At 45.7% G+C, this 14,367-nt stretch overlaps 1 protein-coding gene across 3 annotated transcripts in view; it reads left to right on the forward strand.

Moving 5' to 3' along the window:
- Positions 1–2,576: 2,576 nt before the first annotated feature.
- LOC130527292 (trafficking kinesin-binding protein 1-like) overlaps positions 2,577–14,367 on the forward strand; it is a 15,129-nt gene continuing 3,338 nt past the window's right edge. The window contains exons 1-13 of one of the 3 annotated variants that reach the window (XM_057035631.1): positions 2,583–3,135; positions 7,721–7,797; positions 7,871–7,984; positions 8,095–8,189; positions 8,976–9,084; positions 9,206–9,284; positions 9,369–9,499; positions 9,579–9,653; positions 10,314–10,525; positions 12,212–12,433; positions 12,554–12,885; positions 13,903–14,091; positions 14,283–14,367. The exon at positions 14,283–14,367 is cut by the window's right edge and continues 18 nt beyond it. In XM_057035631.1, the coding sequence (XP_056891611.1) occupies positions 2,943–3,135; positions 7,721–7,797; positions 7,871–7,984; positions 8,095–8,189; positions 8,976–9,084; positions 9,206–9,284; positions 9,369–9,499; positions 9,579–9,653; positions 10,314–10,525; positions 12,212–12,433; positions 12,554–12,885; positions 13,903–14,091; positions 14,283–14,367 (1,913 nt within the window). In that variant the 5' untranslated portion in view covers positions 2,583–2,942. Of the gene's footprint in view, positions 3,136–7,720; positions 7,798–7,867; positions 7,985–8,094; positions 8,190–8,975; positions 9,085–9,205; positions 9,285–9,368; positions 9,500–9,578; positions 9,654–10,313; positions 10,526–12,211; positions 12,434–12,553; positions 12,886–13,902; positions 14,092–14,282 lie in introns of all 3 variants that reach the window. The other 2 variants (XM_057035630.1, XM_057035632.1) reach the window with 2 other exon arrangements.

Genomic DNA, 14,367 nt, shown 5'->3' on the forward strand with positions numbered 1-14,367 from the left:
ATCAATACTGGAGAAATGGTCCCAAGGAGGGGTACCAGGCAGACGAGGACAGAGCAGGGGCAGGCTGAAGCTGTGCTAATTTAGCAGCAGGAACAGGAAGGGTTAAAAATGGGGAACTCGGGAATAAATGCTGGAAAGTAAAGCATGACACATGAACACTCTGGCAGGATGTGTTTGTCAGTCTGGGCTTTACAGGTGTGTGAGATCGGGCTGATGGCGGACAGGTGACAGGTGATGTTCCTGACTGGTGGAGCAGACTGTGACCTTAAGATTTAATTGCTGGCAAAGACCCTCTGGTGTCGGGCTTGTTAACTGTTTGGCCTTATTGGAAAAGGAATATAAAACAATTTAGCCGGATTTTTCACTTTCTTCACGTCTGTCTAGGTTAGGGGTTAGGGTTAGGGTTAGGGTTAGAGATTAGGGTTAGGGTTAGGGGTTAGGGTTAGGGTTAGGGTTAGGGTTAGGGTTAGAGATTAGGGTTAGGGTTAGGGGTTAGGGGTTAGGGGTTAGGGTTAGGGTTAAAGATTAGGGTTAGGGGTTAGGGTTAGAGTTAGGGGTTAGGGGTTTTGGGTTAGGGTTAGGGTTAGAGTTAGGGGTTAGGGTTAGAGTTAGGGGTTAGGGTTAAAGATTAGGATTAGGGTTAGGGTTAGAGTTAGGGGTAGGGGTTTTGGGTTAGGGTTAGGGTTAGAGTTAGGGGTTTTGGGTTAGGGGTTAGAGTTAGGGGTTAGGGTTGGGGTTAGGGTTAGGGTTAGGGTTAGAGTTAGAGTTAGAGTTAGGGGTTAGGGTTAGAGTTAGGGGTTAGGGGTTTTGGGTTAGGGGTTAGAGTTAGGGGTTAGGGTTAGAGTTAGGGGTTAGAGTTAGGGGTTAGGATTAGGGGTTAGGGGTTAGGGTTAGAGTTAGGGGTTAGGGTTAGGGTTAAAGATTAGGATTAGGGGTTTGGGTTAGGGTTAGAGGTGGGTTAGGGTTAGGGTTAGGGTTTTGGGTTAGGGTTAGGGGTTAGGGTTAGAGTTAGGGGTTAGGGGTTTTGGGTTAGGGTTAGAGTTAGGGGTTAGGGGTTAGGGTTAGGGTTAGGGTTAGGGTTAGGGGTTAGGGGTAGGGGTAGGGTTAGGGTTAGGGGTTAGGATTACGGTTAGGGTTAGGGTTAGAGTTAGAGTTAGAGTTAGAGTTAGAGTTAGGGGTTAGGGTTAGGGTTAGAGTTAGGGGTTAGAGGTTTTGGGTTAGGGTTAGAGTTAGGGGTTAGGGTTAGAGTTAGGGGTTTTGGGTTAGGGGTTAGAGTTAGGGGTTAGGGTTAGGGGTTAGGGGTTAGAGTTAGGGGTTAGGGTTAGAGGGTTAGGCTTAGAGGGTTAGGGGTTAGAGTTAGGGGTTAGGGGTTAGGGTTAGGGGTTAGGGTTAGGGTTAGAGTTAGAGTTAGGGGTTAGGGTTAGGGTTAGGGGTTAGGGTTAGAGTTAGGGGTTAGGGTTAGGGGTTAGGGTTAGGGTTAGGGGTTAGGGGTTAGGCTAACCCTAACACTGCAGTAGCTCCCTCTCTGTTGACACTGAGTCGAACCATTTCACAGACTATTTGATTTAGTTAGGGTTAGGGTTAGGGTTAGGGTTATTTTTATTTTTAATGTTCTACCTCAGTCTACCCTTGTCTGTTCCATTTGTTGGGGTTTGATTCATCTTTCTAAGTTTGAGGTTTCAGGTCTTCATTGGCATTAAATTTGGCATTGAAAAAAAGATGGTAACCTCCACCATAGAGTCTCATGCTTGCCTTGTCCAAATACAAACAACTTCTGGCCAAGCATGTGGTGCTTCTGCAACTGTCAAACCCAGAATGAACAGAATGTAGCCTATTCTTGTTCTCTTGGCCTATTTTGTTGTTTGGACACATTTCAGTCATGACTTGGCAAATACAGCACATTCAGAAGGTACTCACATTTATCAGTTGTTATGATTTTAATATACCAAATCATTATCAACTAGCATGATTTCAGTTTTTTATACAACATTCTTGTAAATCACTGTTGTAAATATGCTTCTTATTTTAACAGAGAAAATAAGGGGTTCTTATTTGATTGTATCCAGAGCTGCAACTTCAAGGCCAAAGATTGCCACAGTCTGATTTACTATACAAAAAAGTGAATTATTAAAGTTAATTATAGCAAACATTTAGTACATTTCAGTGATTTTTACAAAAACAGAGATAGACCCTCACTTTTAGTTAATACAGTGATTCTTATTTTCCTTTGTATTGAATAAAACCACACGTAAAATCCATCTACTGTATTGCATATACCAGGCCGGGCTGGCATGCTATGCTATGCTATGCTATGCCATGCTATGCTATGCTATGCTATATGCTATGCTATGCTATGCTATGCTATGCCATGCCATGCTATGCCATGCTATGCCATGCCATGCCATGCCATGCCATGCTATGCTATGCTATGCTATGCTATGCTATGCTATGCTTGCGTGAGTCAGTGTGATGTAACCTGATCTACAGGTGGAATGGATGGAACCTACCAACTCTGACAGTTTCAAAGGGGTGCTCTGGCTAATTGCAGCATTCCTTCATATTTCATAAGCATCTCCTTCCTGAAACATTTTATCAGTGATAGGCAGGATCTGTTTTGATTTTTTTTTTATATATGGATAAAAAAAGATGTGCATCAGAAGTTACAGCTTGCATTTCAGATAGTACAGTACAGATGGTAGTAGAACGCGGCCAGGTGAATGGAGGCCCACATGATGGCAGATGGCCAATAGACTGAGGGATTAGCAGGGATTATATTAACACCAACTGGCTTCTCTGTCCTGCTAGCATAAACACAGGTGTACGCACCGATTTGTGTTGACTTGTGGATACTGTTCTCCTGCACACACACCGGCCAGCAGAAGGATGCCACACAGACAAGTGGTGTAACACAGCAGAGCAGGATCAGAAGCACGGCAGAACTGATGGACGGAGGAGAGGTGGAGGACAGTTTTGCTGTTATGGAAGTATGGAGCTCCTCTGAAACAGAGGAGGAGGAAGAGGACAGAACCACATCCAGCTTTGTTGAGGAAAGCCTGGTGGAGGAGAGGGCATGCCACATCAGCAATATAAATAATAATAAAAATAAGGAAAGTCTTTGCCGAGAGGTGTCACAGGGTGAGTGAGGAAGTGCGTGATACCTAACCTTGATCACAAATATATAGCGGATATTTCTTTTCTCTTTGTGAAGGTCACTTTGACCTTGTTTTTGAGAGAGCAACTAAACATCGTATGATTTCCTTTGTATTTATCATTTTATTGAATGGAAATCATCTAAATATACCCCCAAAGCATTTTTCAACTTTCTGAAGACAATGTCTTCAGGAAGTTACTACATGGGTATTAACTAACCCTAACCCTCCAACCCTAACCCACCCTAACCCTAACTAACCCTAACCCTCTAACCCTAACCCACCCTAACCCTCTAACCCTAACCCTAACCCTAACTAACCCGAACCCTCTAACCCTAACCCACCCGAACCCGCGAACCCTAACCCTCTAACCCTAACCCTCTAACCCTGACCCTAACCCACCCTAACCCTAACTAACCCTAACCCTCTAACCCTAACCCACCCTAACCCGCGAACCCGAACCCACCCGAACCCGCTAACCCGAACCCGCTAACCCGAACGAACCCGAACCCGCGAACCCGAACCCACCCTAACCCGCGAACCCTAACCCTCGAACCCTAACCCTCTAACCCTGACCCTAACCCACCCTAACCCGAACTAACCCGAACCCGCGAACCCGAACCCACCCGAACCCGAACCCACCCTAACCCGCGAACCCGAACCCACCCGAACCCGCTAACCCGAACCCACCCGAACCCTCTAACCCGAACCCACCCGAACCCTAACGAACCCGAACCCTAACGAACCCGAACCCGCGAACCCGAACGAACCCGAACCCACCCTAACCTCTAACCCTAACCCGAACGAACCCGAACCCTCGAACCCGAACGAACCCTAACCCTCTAACCCTAACCCACCCTAACCCTAACTAACCCTAACCCACCCTAACCCTCTAACCCTAACCCACCCTAACCCTCTAACCCTCTAACCCTAACCCTCTAACCTAACCCACCCTAACCCTAACCCTCCAACCCTAACCCTAACCCACCTAACCCTAACTACCCTAACCCACCCTAACCCTCTAACCCTAACCCTAACTAACCCTAACCCTAACTAACCCTAACCCAGTCCACAGAATTATGAGCTGCTCTCACAAACACCACAACAGGAACTGTGCTGTTACACGACATATTTTTGTAAACACATGCTGTTACAGTCAAATTTGAGCTTCTGTCATTCTTGTAATAGAAAAACTGGCAAATCAGTCAATGTGAATCTTGTCTGTTAGCCTCACTATACCAGCCATCATAAGCTATAGCTAACTCTGAAAGGTTCTTCTATAGGTATTAGACTGTCCATTCAGGGTTTAGGGTTAGGGTTAGCCTCACTATACCAGCCATCATAAGCTATAGCTAACTCTGAAAGGTTCTTCTATAGGTATTAGACTGTCCAGTCAGGGTTTAGGGTTAGGGTTAGCCTCACTATACCAGCCATCATAAGCTATAGCTAACTCTGAAAGGTTCTTCTATAGGTATTAGACTGTCCAGTCAGGGTTTAGGGTTAGGGTTAGCCTCACTATACCAGCCAGCATAAGCTATAGCTAACTCCTAAAGGTTCTTCTATAGGTATTAGACTGTCCATTCAGGGTTTAGGGTTAGGGTTAGCCTCACTATACCAGCCATCATAAGCTATAGCTAACTCTGAAAGGTTCTTCTATAGGTATTAGACTGTCCATTCAAGGTTTACCTGTTTGGATTTAACCCAGCCAAAATCCTAAAAGCTCAAGCTGGCACAGTGATTAGCTCAGAAGTCTGCCGAGCAGGTCAGGAGAAAATAGAACAGGCTGTTTCTGGTTCTAACTGAAGTATTCAACTATACATGCAAAAACCATCTGATCTGATCTCGATGTCGGCGTTTTCTGGACAGGATATTTGTGCCTTGAACAAGTGTTGCACTCCTCTTGAACTGTAATAGGATATGAGCAAATGCACCAGTTATTAGGCTAACCTTGGCTGAAATTAGAAATTGTGTGGTAGGGTCCATCTCACCCTCTTTCTGGGTGATGTCTTCACTGATGGTTGTGGAACACACACACACACACACACACACACACACACACACATGAACACACACACACGAACACACACACACACATAGTCTAGTATAAGTCTGATTGAGAATATTGATTATCTGTGTGTCATGTAAACGTACTGACAGATTCATCTCTCACTGGCTGCCCCCCACACTCACCCTAACCCCAATTCCCAACCATCCACTGCTATTGCTATTGCTAACTATTGCTCTCTGAGTTATGTGGAGCTCTGGGCTATAATGCACTGCTTTAAGGATTTACTGATTTCTTTATGCTTTAAGGATTTAGCTGTGCTGTCAGGGTAATGTTTCCCTCTTTGATCCCACTTAGTGTGCTATTAAATTGCCCCCTGGGAATAAGTGACGTCAGTTGAATTTAATGTATGTTTTGGGTTTGTTCATTAAAGGCTTCCATTAAGAATTATATGAATTCTAGGTCAGACTAAACCCAGGTAATAATTTAATGACCTTCTTTACCTTTATAGAAACTGAAGTGAACATAAACAGAGTTGTTAGCGGTCAGCAGCCAGTAGTCAGTAGTCAGCAGCCAGCAGTCAGCAGCCAGTAGTCAGCAGCCAGCAGCTAGTAGTCAGCAGTCAGCAGTCAGTAGTCAGTAGTCAGCAGTCAGTAGTCAGCAGTCAGTAGTCAGTAGCCAGTAGTCAGCAGTCAGCAGTCAGTAGTCAGTAGTCAGCAGTCAGTAGTCAGTAGTCAGCAGCTAGCAGTCAGCAGCTAGCAGTCAGCAGCTAGCAGTCAGCAGCTAGTAGTCAGCAGTCAGCAGTCAGCAGTCAGTAGTCAGTAGTCAGCAGTCAGCAGTCAGTAGTCAGCAGCTAGCAGTCAGCAGCTAGTAGTCAGCAGTCAGTAGTCAGCAGTCAGCAGTCAGTAGTCAGCAGCTAGTAGTCAGCAGCTAGTAGTCAGCAGCTAGTAGTCAGCAGCTAGCAGTCAGCAGTCAGTAGTCAGCAGTCAGCAGTCAGCAGTCAGCATTCAGTAGTCAGTAGTCAGCAGTCAGCAGTCAGTAGTCAGCAGTCAGCAGCCAGCAGTCAGCAGTCAGCAGCTAGTAGTCAGTAGTCAGCAGTCAGTAGTCAGCAGTCAGTAGTCAGCAGCTAGTAGTCAGCAGTCAGCAGTCAGTAGTCAGCAGCTAGTAGTCAGCAGTCAGTAGTCAGCAGTCAGCAGCCAGTAGTCAGCAGCCAGTAGTCAGCAGCCAGCAGCTAGTAGTCAGCAGTCAGCAGTCAGCAGTCAGTAGTCAGTAGTCAGTAGTCAGCAGTCAGTAGTCAGTAGTCAGCAGTCAGTAGTCAGTAGTCAGCAGTCAGTAGTCAGCAGCTAGCAGTCAGCAGCTAGCAGTCAGCAGCTAGCAGTCAGCAGTCAGCAGTCAGCAGTCAGTAGTCAGCAGTCAGCAGTCAGTAGTCAGCAGTCAGCAGTCAGTAGTCAGCAGCTAGCAGTCAGCAGCTAGTAGTCAGCAGCCAGCAGCTAGTAGTCAGCAGTCAGCAGTCAGTAGTCAGTAGTCAGTAGTCAGCAGTCAGTAGTAGTCAGCAGCTAGCAGTCAGCAGCTAGCAGTCAGCAGCTAGCAGTCAGCAGTCAGCAGTCAGTAGTCAGTAGTCAGCAGTCAGTAGTCAGCAGCCAGCAGCTAGTAGTCAGCAGTCAGCAGTCAGTAGTCAGCAGTCAGCAGTCAGCAGTCAGCAGCTAGCAGTCAGCAGTCAGTAGTCAGCAGCTAGTAGTCAGCAGCTAGCAGTCAGCAGCTAGTAGTCAGCAGTCAGCAGTCAGTAGTCAGCAGTCAGCAGTCAGCAGCCAGCAGTCAGCAGCTAGTAGTCAGTAGTCAGTAGTCAGCAGTCAGTAGTCAGCAGCCAGCAGTCAGCAGTCAGCAGCCAGCAGTCAGCAGCTAGTAGTCAGTAGTCAGCAGTCAGTAGTCAGCAGTCAGTAGTCAGCAGCTAGTAGTCAGCAGTCAGCAGTCAGTAGTCAGCAGCTAGTAGTCAGTAGTCAGCAGTCAGTAGTCAGCAGCTAGTAGTCAGCAGTCAGCAGTCAGTAGTCAGCAGCTAGTAGTCAGCAGTCAGCAGTCAGTAGTCAGCAGTCAGCAGCTAGCAGTCAGTAGTCAGCAGTCAGCAGTCAGTAGTCAGCAGTCAGCAGTCAGTAGTCAGCAGTCAGCAGTCAGTAGCCTCTTCAAGCTGTACGTGTCCTGCCAGTATGAAAAGCTGTCACCGTTCAGCCCTGGTTGTCTCTCTGGTTGAGCTATATTTGTGTCTGGGAGGGTTAGGGATCTTTATAGCAGCCTTATTAGCATTAGGCTAAGAGGATCAGCATCTGGCTGACCAAGATCTATTTAAGTCTGTCATTCAGAGACGCCACACTCAAAACACACTAACAGCATAAAGTTTCATGGACGGAAGAAGAATTGCTGTCTTTCTTTTTTATAATTTCTAGTTTTAGAAGTTAATACTGCAGACTTAGAGCAAAAAAGAGCTCTGCCATTGTCTCTTCTGCCTATAGATTGCTGTGCTTTGTTTGTGAAATGTGAAGCTAAATGTCTGTGTCTCCGTCCCTCTTGTCAGTGCTGTGTTCAGAGAGAGTTGACCAAGTCACCAAGACGTATCATGACATCAAGGCTGTCACCCACCTGCTGGAAGAGGTAAGAAGTAGGTGGTGCAATTGTGGCATTCATGTCAGATGTTGCTGCATGCACCTGTGTGTCACCACAGAAGGAGCGAGATCTTGAGTTGGCCGCACGCATCGGCCAGTCCCTTCTGAAGCAGAATCAAGAACTAACGACACGGAATGAAATGTTGGATGAACAGTTGGAAACTTCAAAAGAAGAGGTACAACTTGTTGCAAAGATTGGTGGATAATCAACATTTCCATGATACTACTAGTTAACTGCCTGCATATGGTGATAAACCCAAGTTCATGGTCTTCCTTTCTGTGCTAGATTGCCCAACTTCGCCACGAGCTGTCAATGAGAGATGACCTTCTTCAGTTCTATGCCAGCACTGAGGAGCTTGAGAATGCTGAGTCCCATTCTCCGTGAGTTAAATATATTAACTGAAGGCAGATTAAGCAGTGGTACAGTTAAACCCTTTTGTTCAGTCAAAGTACATGTGCACCTGTTGGTATTTGTGACGAACACAGTGGGGGGGGTCGAACCTCAGTCTTAACCAGGGATACCCTTTGCTAAATGGGGACAAGATCTTCAAGCTTTCACCCAGTAGATTGCAATGGTAAGCTGTATATGACTCCAGAAAAACTGCAAAAACTTTTGATTAGCTCTGACAATCATGGCGAGGATGTGTGAGATGCCTACAGGTGTTGTTACCTTTGCCTTGCACCTAAAGGCGCTCACTGCCCGTCTAATATTGCACAGCAGTGTGCAGCGATCACTCCGTTTCCAGTGGGGCCCCCGTGCCAAACATGAGCCACGATGCCCAGTTTACATGTAATGAAGAAAATGGAATCAAAGACGTGAACATGCCCTCCTGAGCAAGAGGTGGCAAGACGTGTTTGTTCTGCAGCTTGATACCGTCACCGTTCCGGTTAAGCTACCACATAATAAAGAACTGGAGTCAGGTGACAGTTTGGTGATTCAAACAACAATTATGCTGCAGTGGGTAATTATGCAGCTTTAGTCATCTCCTGCCTGATGCATGTTTCTATACGTTTATGTGCACATCTATTGAGAGGTAGTCCGTGGTTGGGAGTCCTGCCAACTGTCCAGTGGTCTGATGGCGGTTGAATAGAGGGAGTTCTTTATTTATGTACTCATGTATATACTGTCGATGTACGTGCCAATATTTATTTCTTTTTTTGATGTAGAATAAAACGAAATGAATCATGCAGCTCTCTGAGCAGCTTCATCCACTATGACTTTCTGCAACAGAAGCTGAAGGGTTTAGAAGATGAGAACCGCAAACTCCGGTTAGAGGTATGAAACAAGAGGCAACACAATGTTGTGGGGAAATGTCAAGATACAATGACTAACTAATGCATTTGCTGTTCAATATTCTCTGTCAAGAATTGTAACACGCTGATATTCTGACCTTCAGGCCAGCGAGCTCACAACAGAAACAACTCAGTATGAAGAGCAAGAACAGGAGCTGATGATGGTGTGTGTGGAGGAACTTTGTAAGTCATCCACATCACTTCCCAGTAGCAGGAAATAAACTCAGGAGTAGCTCAAGGTGGCTTTACTGGAGATTTGTGTTTTAGCCTCCTTGAATAAGCAGGTGGTCAACCTGTCAGAGGAGCTGGCCAAAAAAGTGGAAGACTCTCTCCGACAACAGGAGGAGATCAGTTCTCTGCTCGCTCAAATTGTTGACCTCCAGGCCCGTTGCAAAGTGGTAAGAGGAGCACCCAAAGGACAGACAAACAACATTCTACACAGTCATCGACTTTGACTTCTTCTCTCTGTTTCTTCAGCTCACACGTGAGAATGAGGATTTGAACCAAAGCCTGAATTCTTCCCGTGAGGGCAATTTGAATCTGACATTAGAGGCAAGATGCTGTGACACAAGTTGCATAATTGACCTTAAGTATTTATGTGTTTCTTCCAAATGAATGAGGGAGACTCATTTATTCAGCCAGTGGGACATCAGCCGCAGGTGTCAGACGATTTGTTTTGAAACCAGTGTTTTCCTGTGAGCTTTACGCTGGTAAATCCATGAGAATGACCACAGAGTTAAGTGCTCTCGTTTTAGTGCTGCACAGAAACACAGCTGCACCCCCCCCGATCCTCCCTTGGCTTCACTGGCTCTTTCCAATTTGAATTCATTTTAAAGTTTTATTGTTTTTAACACAATAAACGGAGCAGTCCCACAGTACATTTGTGACCTCCTTATGTCTGCACTCCCTCCCAATCTCTGAGGTCAACTGAGCAGCTCTTCCTTGTTTTGATCCAGCTTTTTCTGTAGCAGCATCTAAACTCTAGAAAAAGCTGCCATTAGAAACAAAAATGTCCCCCAACCCCATCTACTCTTAAATCACATCTTAAAATTTGCTTTTATTCTTTGGCCATTTTATGGGTCCACTTTGCAATTTTAAGTTTGTTTGGTGCAATAATGTGTTTGTATGGGTGCTTTTTATTTAGTTTCTTATTCTAGGGTTAGGGTTAGAAATGTATGGACTTAGTGATCAATGTCTCCCCCCTTTCTGCAGCTCAAGGACCTGCAGGACAAATACTCAGAGTGTGAGGACATGCTCCACGAGGCCCACCAGGACATTAAGAACCTGCGTAATAAGAGCTTACCGAACAGCACCGTGCAGCGGTACACTGCCCTCACCTCCGTTCTCCCCATGGACTCACTGGCAGCTGAGATAGAAGGAACCTTTCGCAAAGGCTTGGACAATCCTGCTCCCTCGGAGTACAGGTCAGTTTCATACCTGTTTCCTCACATGTTTTGAGGTGAAATTTGTCAATATTTTGATGCTTAAACAACGATAGACATCTATTAAGAGGAAAAGCAGCCTAATTACACTAATGAGCAGTGAGCAGCGTTAAATACAGTAGTGAGGAAAATATGAGTGTATCATAGTGAGCGCACTAGGTGATGAGTCTGAGTCTCCATTGGTGTTTTCTTTCTGTCTTTTTGGGTTTTTCAATAAAAGAGCATCAAATCATGAACAGAACTTTATTTTATCCATTCAATAATATCAGGCTCAATGTGACCATGTAAAGGTTGGAGACAGTAGCTGGTTGTACTTCCTGTCATCTTCCTGTCATCTTCCCCACTCTGGCCCTTGCTCTTAACTGCTCTGAAGCAGTAAAATACTTTGAAACTACATATTAACTTTACAGGATGTGAAAACGTGTAACAAACAAGGCAAAGTTGGATCTGAGTTGGGCTTTTAGTGAATTAATCTAAGAACTTCACAATGCCAGGGTGATAAAATGAATGTAATTGAACTGAGCAGAAGAGAGAGCTCTTGTTTACTATAGAAAAGGCCGGTGTCTATAGAAAAGGCCGGTGTCTACAGAAAAGGCCGGTGTCTATAGAAAAGGCAGGTGTCTATAGAAAAGGCAGGTGTCTATAGAAAAGGCAGGTGTCTACAGAAAAGGCCGGTGTCTATAGAAAAGGCAGGTGTCTACAGAAAAGGCAGGTGTCTATAGAAAAGGCAGGTGTCTATAGAAAAGGCAGGTGTCTACAGAAAAGGCCGGTGTCTACAGAAAAGGCCGGTGTCTATAGAAAAGGCAGGTGTCTACAGAAAAGGCAGGTGTCTATAGAAAAGGCAGGTGTCTATAGAAAAGGCAGGTGTCTACAGAAAAGGCCGGTGTCTATAGAAAAGGCAGGTGTCTACAGAAAAGTGTTAAGCACTGCAGACACCGATCAAGACCCCAAAAGCAGACGACTGGCTGAGATTTAAGCAAGGATTTTACTGTATATAGTTCAGGACAGAAACTGAGAGGTGGGTTAGTTCAGAGGTCGGTTAGGGTTAGTTCAGAGATTGGTTAGGGTTAGTTCAGAGGTGGGTTAGGGTTAGTTCAGAGATTGGTTAGGGTTAGTTCAGAGGTGGGTTAGGGTTAGTTCAGCAGACCGATCGGGAGCAGGCTGGGCAATCTGCGGGATAGGGATCTAACCCTAACCCTATCTGCAGGATAGGGATCTAACCCTAACCCTAACCCTAACCCTATCTGCGGGATAGGGATCTAACCCTAACAATCAGTTCAGCGCTGGAAGCAGGAAACATGAAACAAACTTGGCTTTAGATCTGCAGGAGCCAGGCTGCACCACGGGGTTAAACAATGAATTGGTGAAGAATGAGATGTGGACCAGCCTTTTAAAATGGAAGGCAGGTGTGGCTGATTGGCTGGAGATGAGTTCCAGGTGTATGTAGAAGGGGGAGAGTCTGGAAGCAGCCCAGCCTGGAAATAAACGGACAGGGAAGCACAGACCAGAAACAGACAGGGAGGGGGAGAGGGAAACACTCGGGAACGCCTAACAGAAAAGGGTGCTGCTTAATTGATTCTGGATGGAAAAATTTGAGTAAGAGAATCAATTAAATTGTGGACTGAGTGTAAATGTTCCCCTTTTTATCTATGTATATTTTTCCAACAGGAACCATCCATGGCGTGTATTTGAAACTGTTAAGGTGGTGAATAAGGCTGTGAGGCAGCGGTCCCTCTGTCACTCCCCGGGGCTTCCCGGCTCAAGCCCACTGTCCACTCACTCCAGTTGTACCAGCACCCCCAAAACCAGCTACTATGGTAGCTTAGATAACAGCAGCCAGAGACTGGAGGACAAGCCCAGCTGCAGCAACACTCAGAAAGAAGACAATGGGTGTGTCTTAATGCATCAAGACTGTAAACACACCAAACAGAAGTACTTTGGGTGTAATAATCAAATTATGATATAATTCATGTCACATATGCTACATATGTTGTGCTGTGTTTGCCATAGTGGAGCGAAGCGTCTGGGCCAGCCAGGAACACCGGGAGGTCATGATCTGGAAGCAGCCTTACGCAGTCTGTCAGCCCGTCAACAGAACCACTCATCTGAACGCCCCTTCTTTGATGTGGAGCGTGAGCGAAAGCTCCACGCCTTGGCATCAAAGTGTGATGAAGCTGAGTGTTCCAGTGGTTTGCTAACACCAAATGACAGCCTGGTCTCCAGCCCAGCACCATCAACAGGAACCAACTACTCCAACGGCAGTCCTCCACACTCCTGTGATTCTTCCGGAGGATCCAGGTCCTACCTGCCGGACCGTCTACAAATTGTGAAACCGCTGGAGGGTAAAAACATTAACTTTGTAATGCAGCAGCCTGGTTTTTGGGAGTTATCCCTTTATACAGATATAAGCATGTAGCATAATGTGGGAACACCACTGTCACCTCCCCTTCTGGGTTTGAATTTCCCTGAGGACAAGAGGCTTTTGCATCTTCTCCCCGTCTCTATGGGGATTCTCTCTGGGTACTCTGACTTCCTCCTAAAAACGTGCATTTGGGGTTACTGTAAACTCCGCACTAGAAGCCGCTACCCCGCCCCCCACACACACACACACACACGCTTTGAGCCCTGCGGCTTATAGAGCGATGGAGCTTATTTATAGATTTTTGATAGATTTTTGACAGTCGCAAAGCGAGAGCAAGACAGACTGGTTTCACAGCTACTGTATGAGGAAGGAAGACGCTGGTTTAATTTGTTTTTAACAGTCTTTTTGTTCTTCATGTCCTCACCGTCATCATGGATAACACAAGAAATGCTGACGATGCAGCCTTAAAGTTAAAGGCTAAAGTTGAACTGCTAGTAGGCTCGTTATGTTTGTTACTGATTGTTATGTTACTGTAATGTCGTTTTACTGCTGTGTTACGGTCATGTTTAGTAATTAAACATTACAATAATCTTTCTGTGGACCACAAAGATCTCAAGTTGCAAAGTGGCCTCCTATGGCTCTAACCCTAACCCTAACCCACCCTTATCTGTGTATTTATTCTTAATGTTTTGACATTTGGGCTCATAGTCAGGTGCACTCTATAGTGTGGAACTGATGGTAACTAGCTACACTATAAACTAGCTACACTATAAACTAGCTACACTACAAGTTCACTGTAGGTGTGTAGGTTGCCTGTGTATATATATTGTCCCTGCAATGAGCTGGAAAATTGACTCTTGGCCGTAGGAAGCTAGTTGGAAGACGGATGACATTGTGTTACACATTTATATAGTTGTAAATCTTCACAACTTTGACAAGTCGTCTATTAAATGTTAGTGCAAGATCTGACAGTTTCCCTCTTATTCTTGATTGTCAGGTTCAGTGACACTGCACCAGTGGCAGCAGTTGGCAAAACCAAATCTGGGGGGCATCTTACATCCACGTCCAGGTGTCCTCACTAAAGACTTCAGGGAGCTCGAGGTCGATATTCAGCACGTTTACAGCCTAAACGACTTGGAGGAGGATGAACCGGACCTGTCCAATCTCTCTGAAGTGCATGGGCTGGGTAGGACAAGCATCAGTACTAAGTGTATAGGCTCACTTTCTGGACTGATTAGCCCCCCCTTCACTTCCTAGTTATATGTAACACTCACTCCCTTTTTCCTGCTTTACCTTCCTTTGTCATGTTTGTGTAGTTTCTTTGAGCACAACTTTTCAGGAGTTTAACAGTCATTTTTTTTTGCTTCATGACCTCAGTCTCCTCATCTGGCTTCAACCTCCCTCAGACCTCCCCCACACATACAATTACCACCTGCCATGTCCACCGACCCTCCCCCCTCAT

Source organism: Takifugu flavidus, chromosome 6 (genome assembly GCF_003711565.1).
Source record: "Takifugu flavidus isolate HTHZ2018 chromosome 6, ASM371156v2, whole genome shotgun sequence".
Taxonomy (NCBI): domain Eukaryota; kingdom Metazoa; phylum Chordata; class Actinopteri; order Tetraodontiformes; family Tetraodontidae; genus Takifugu; species Takifugu flavidus.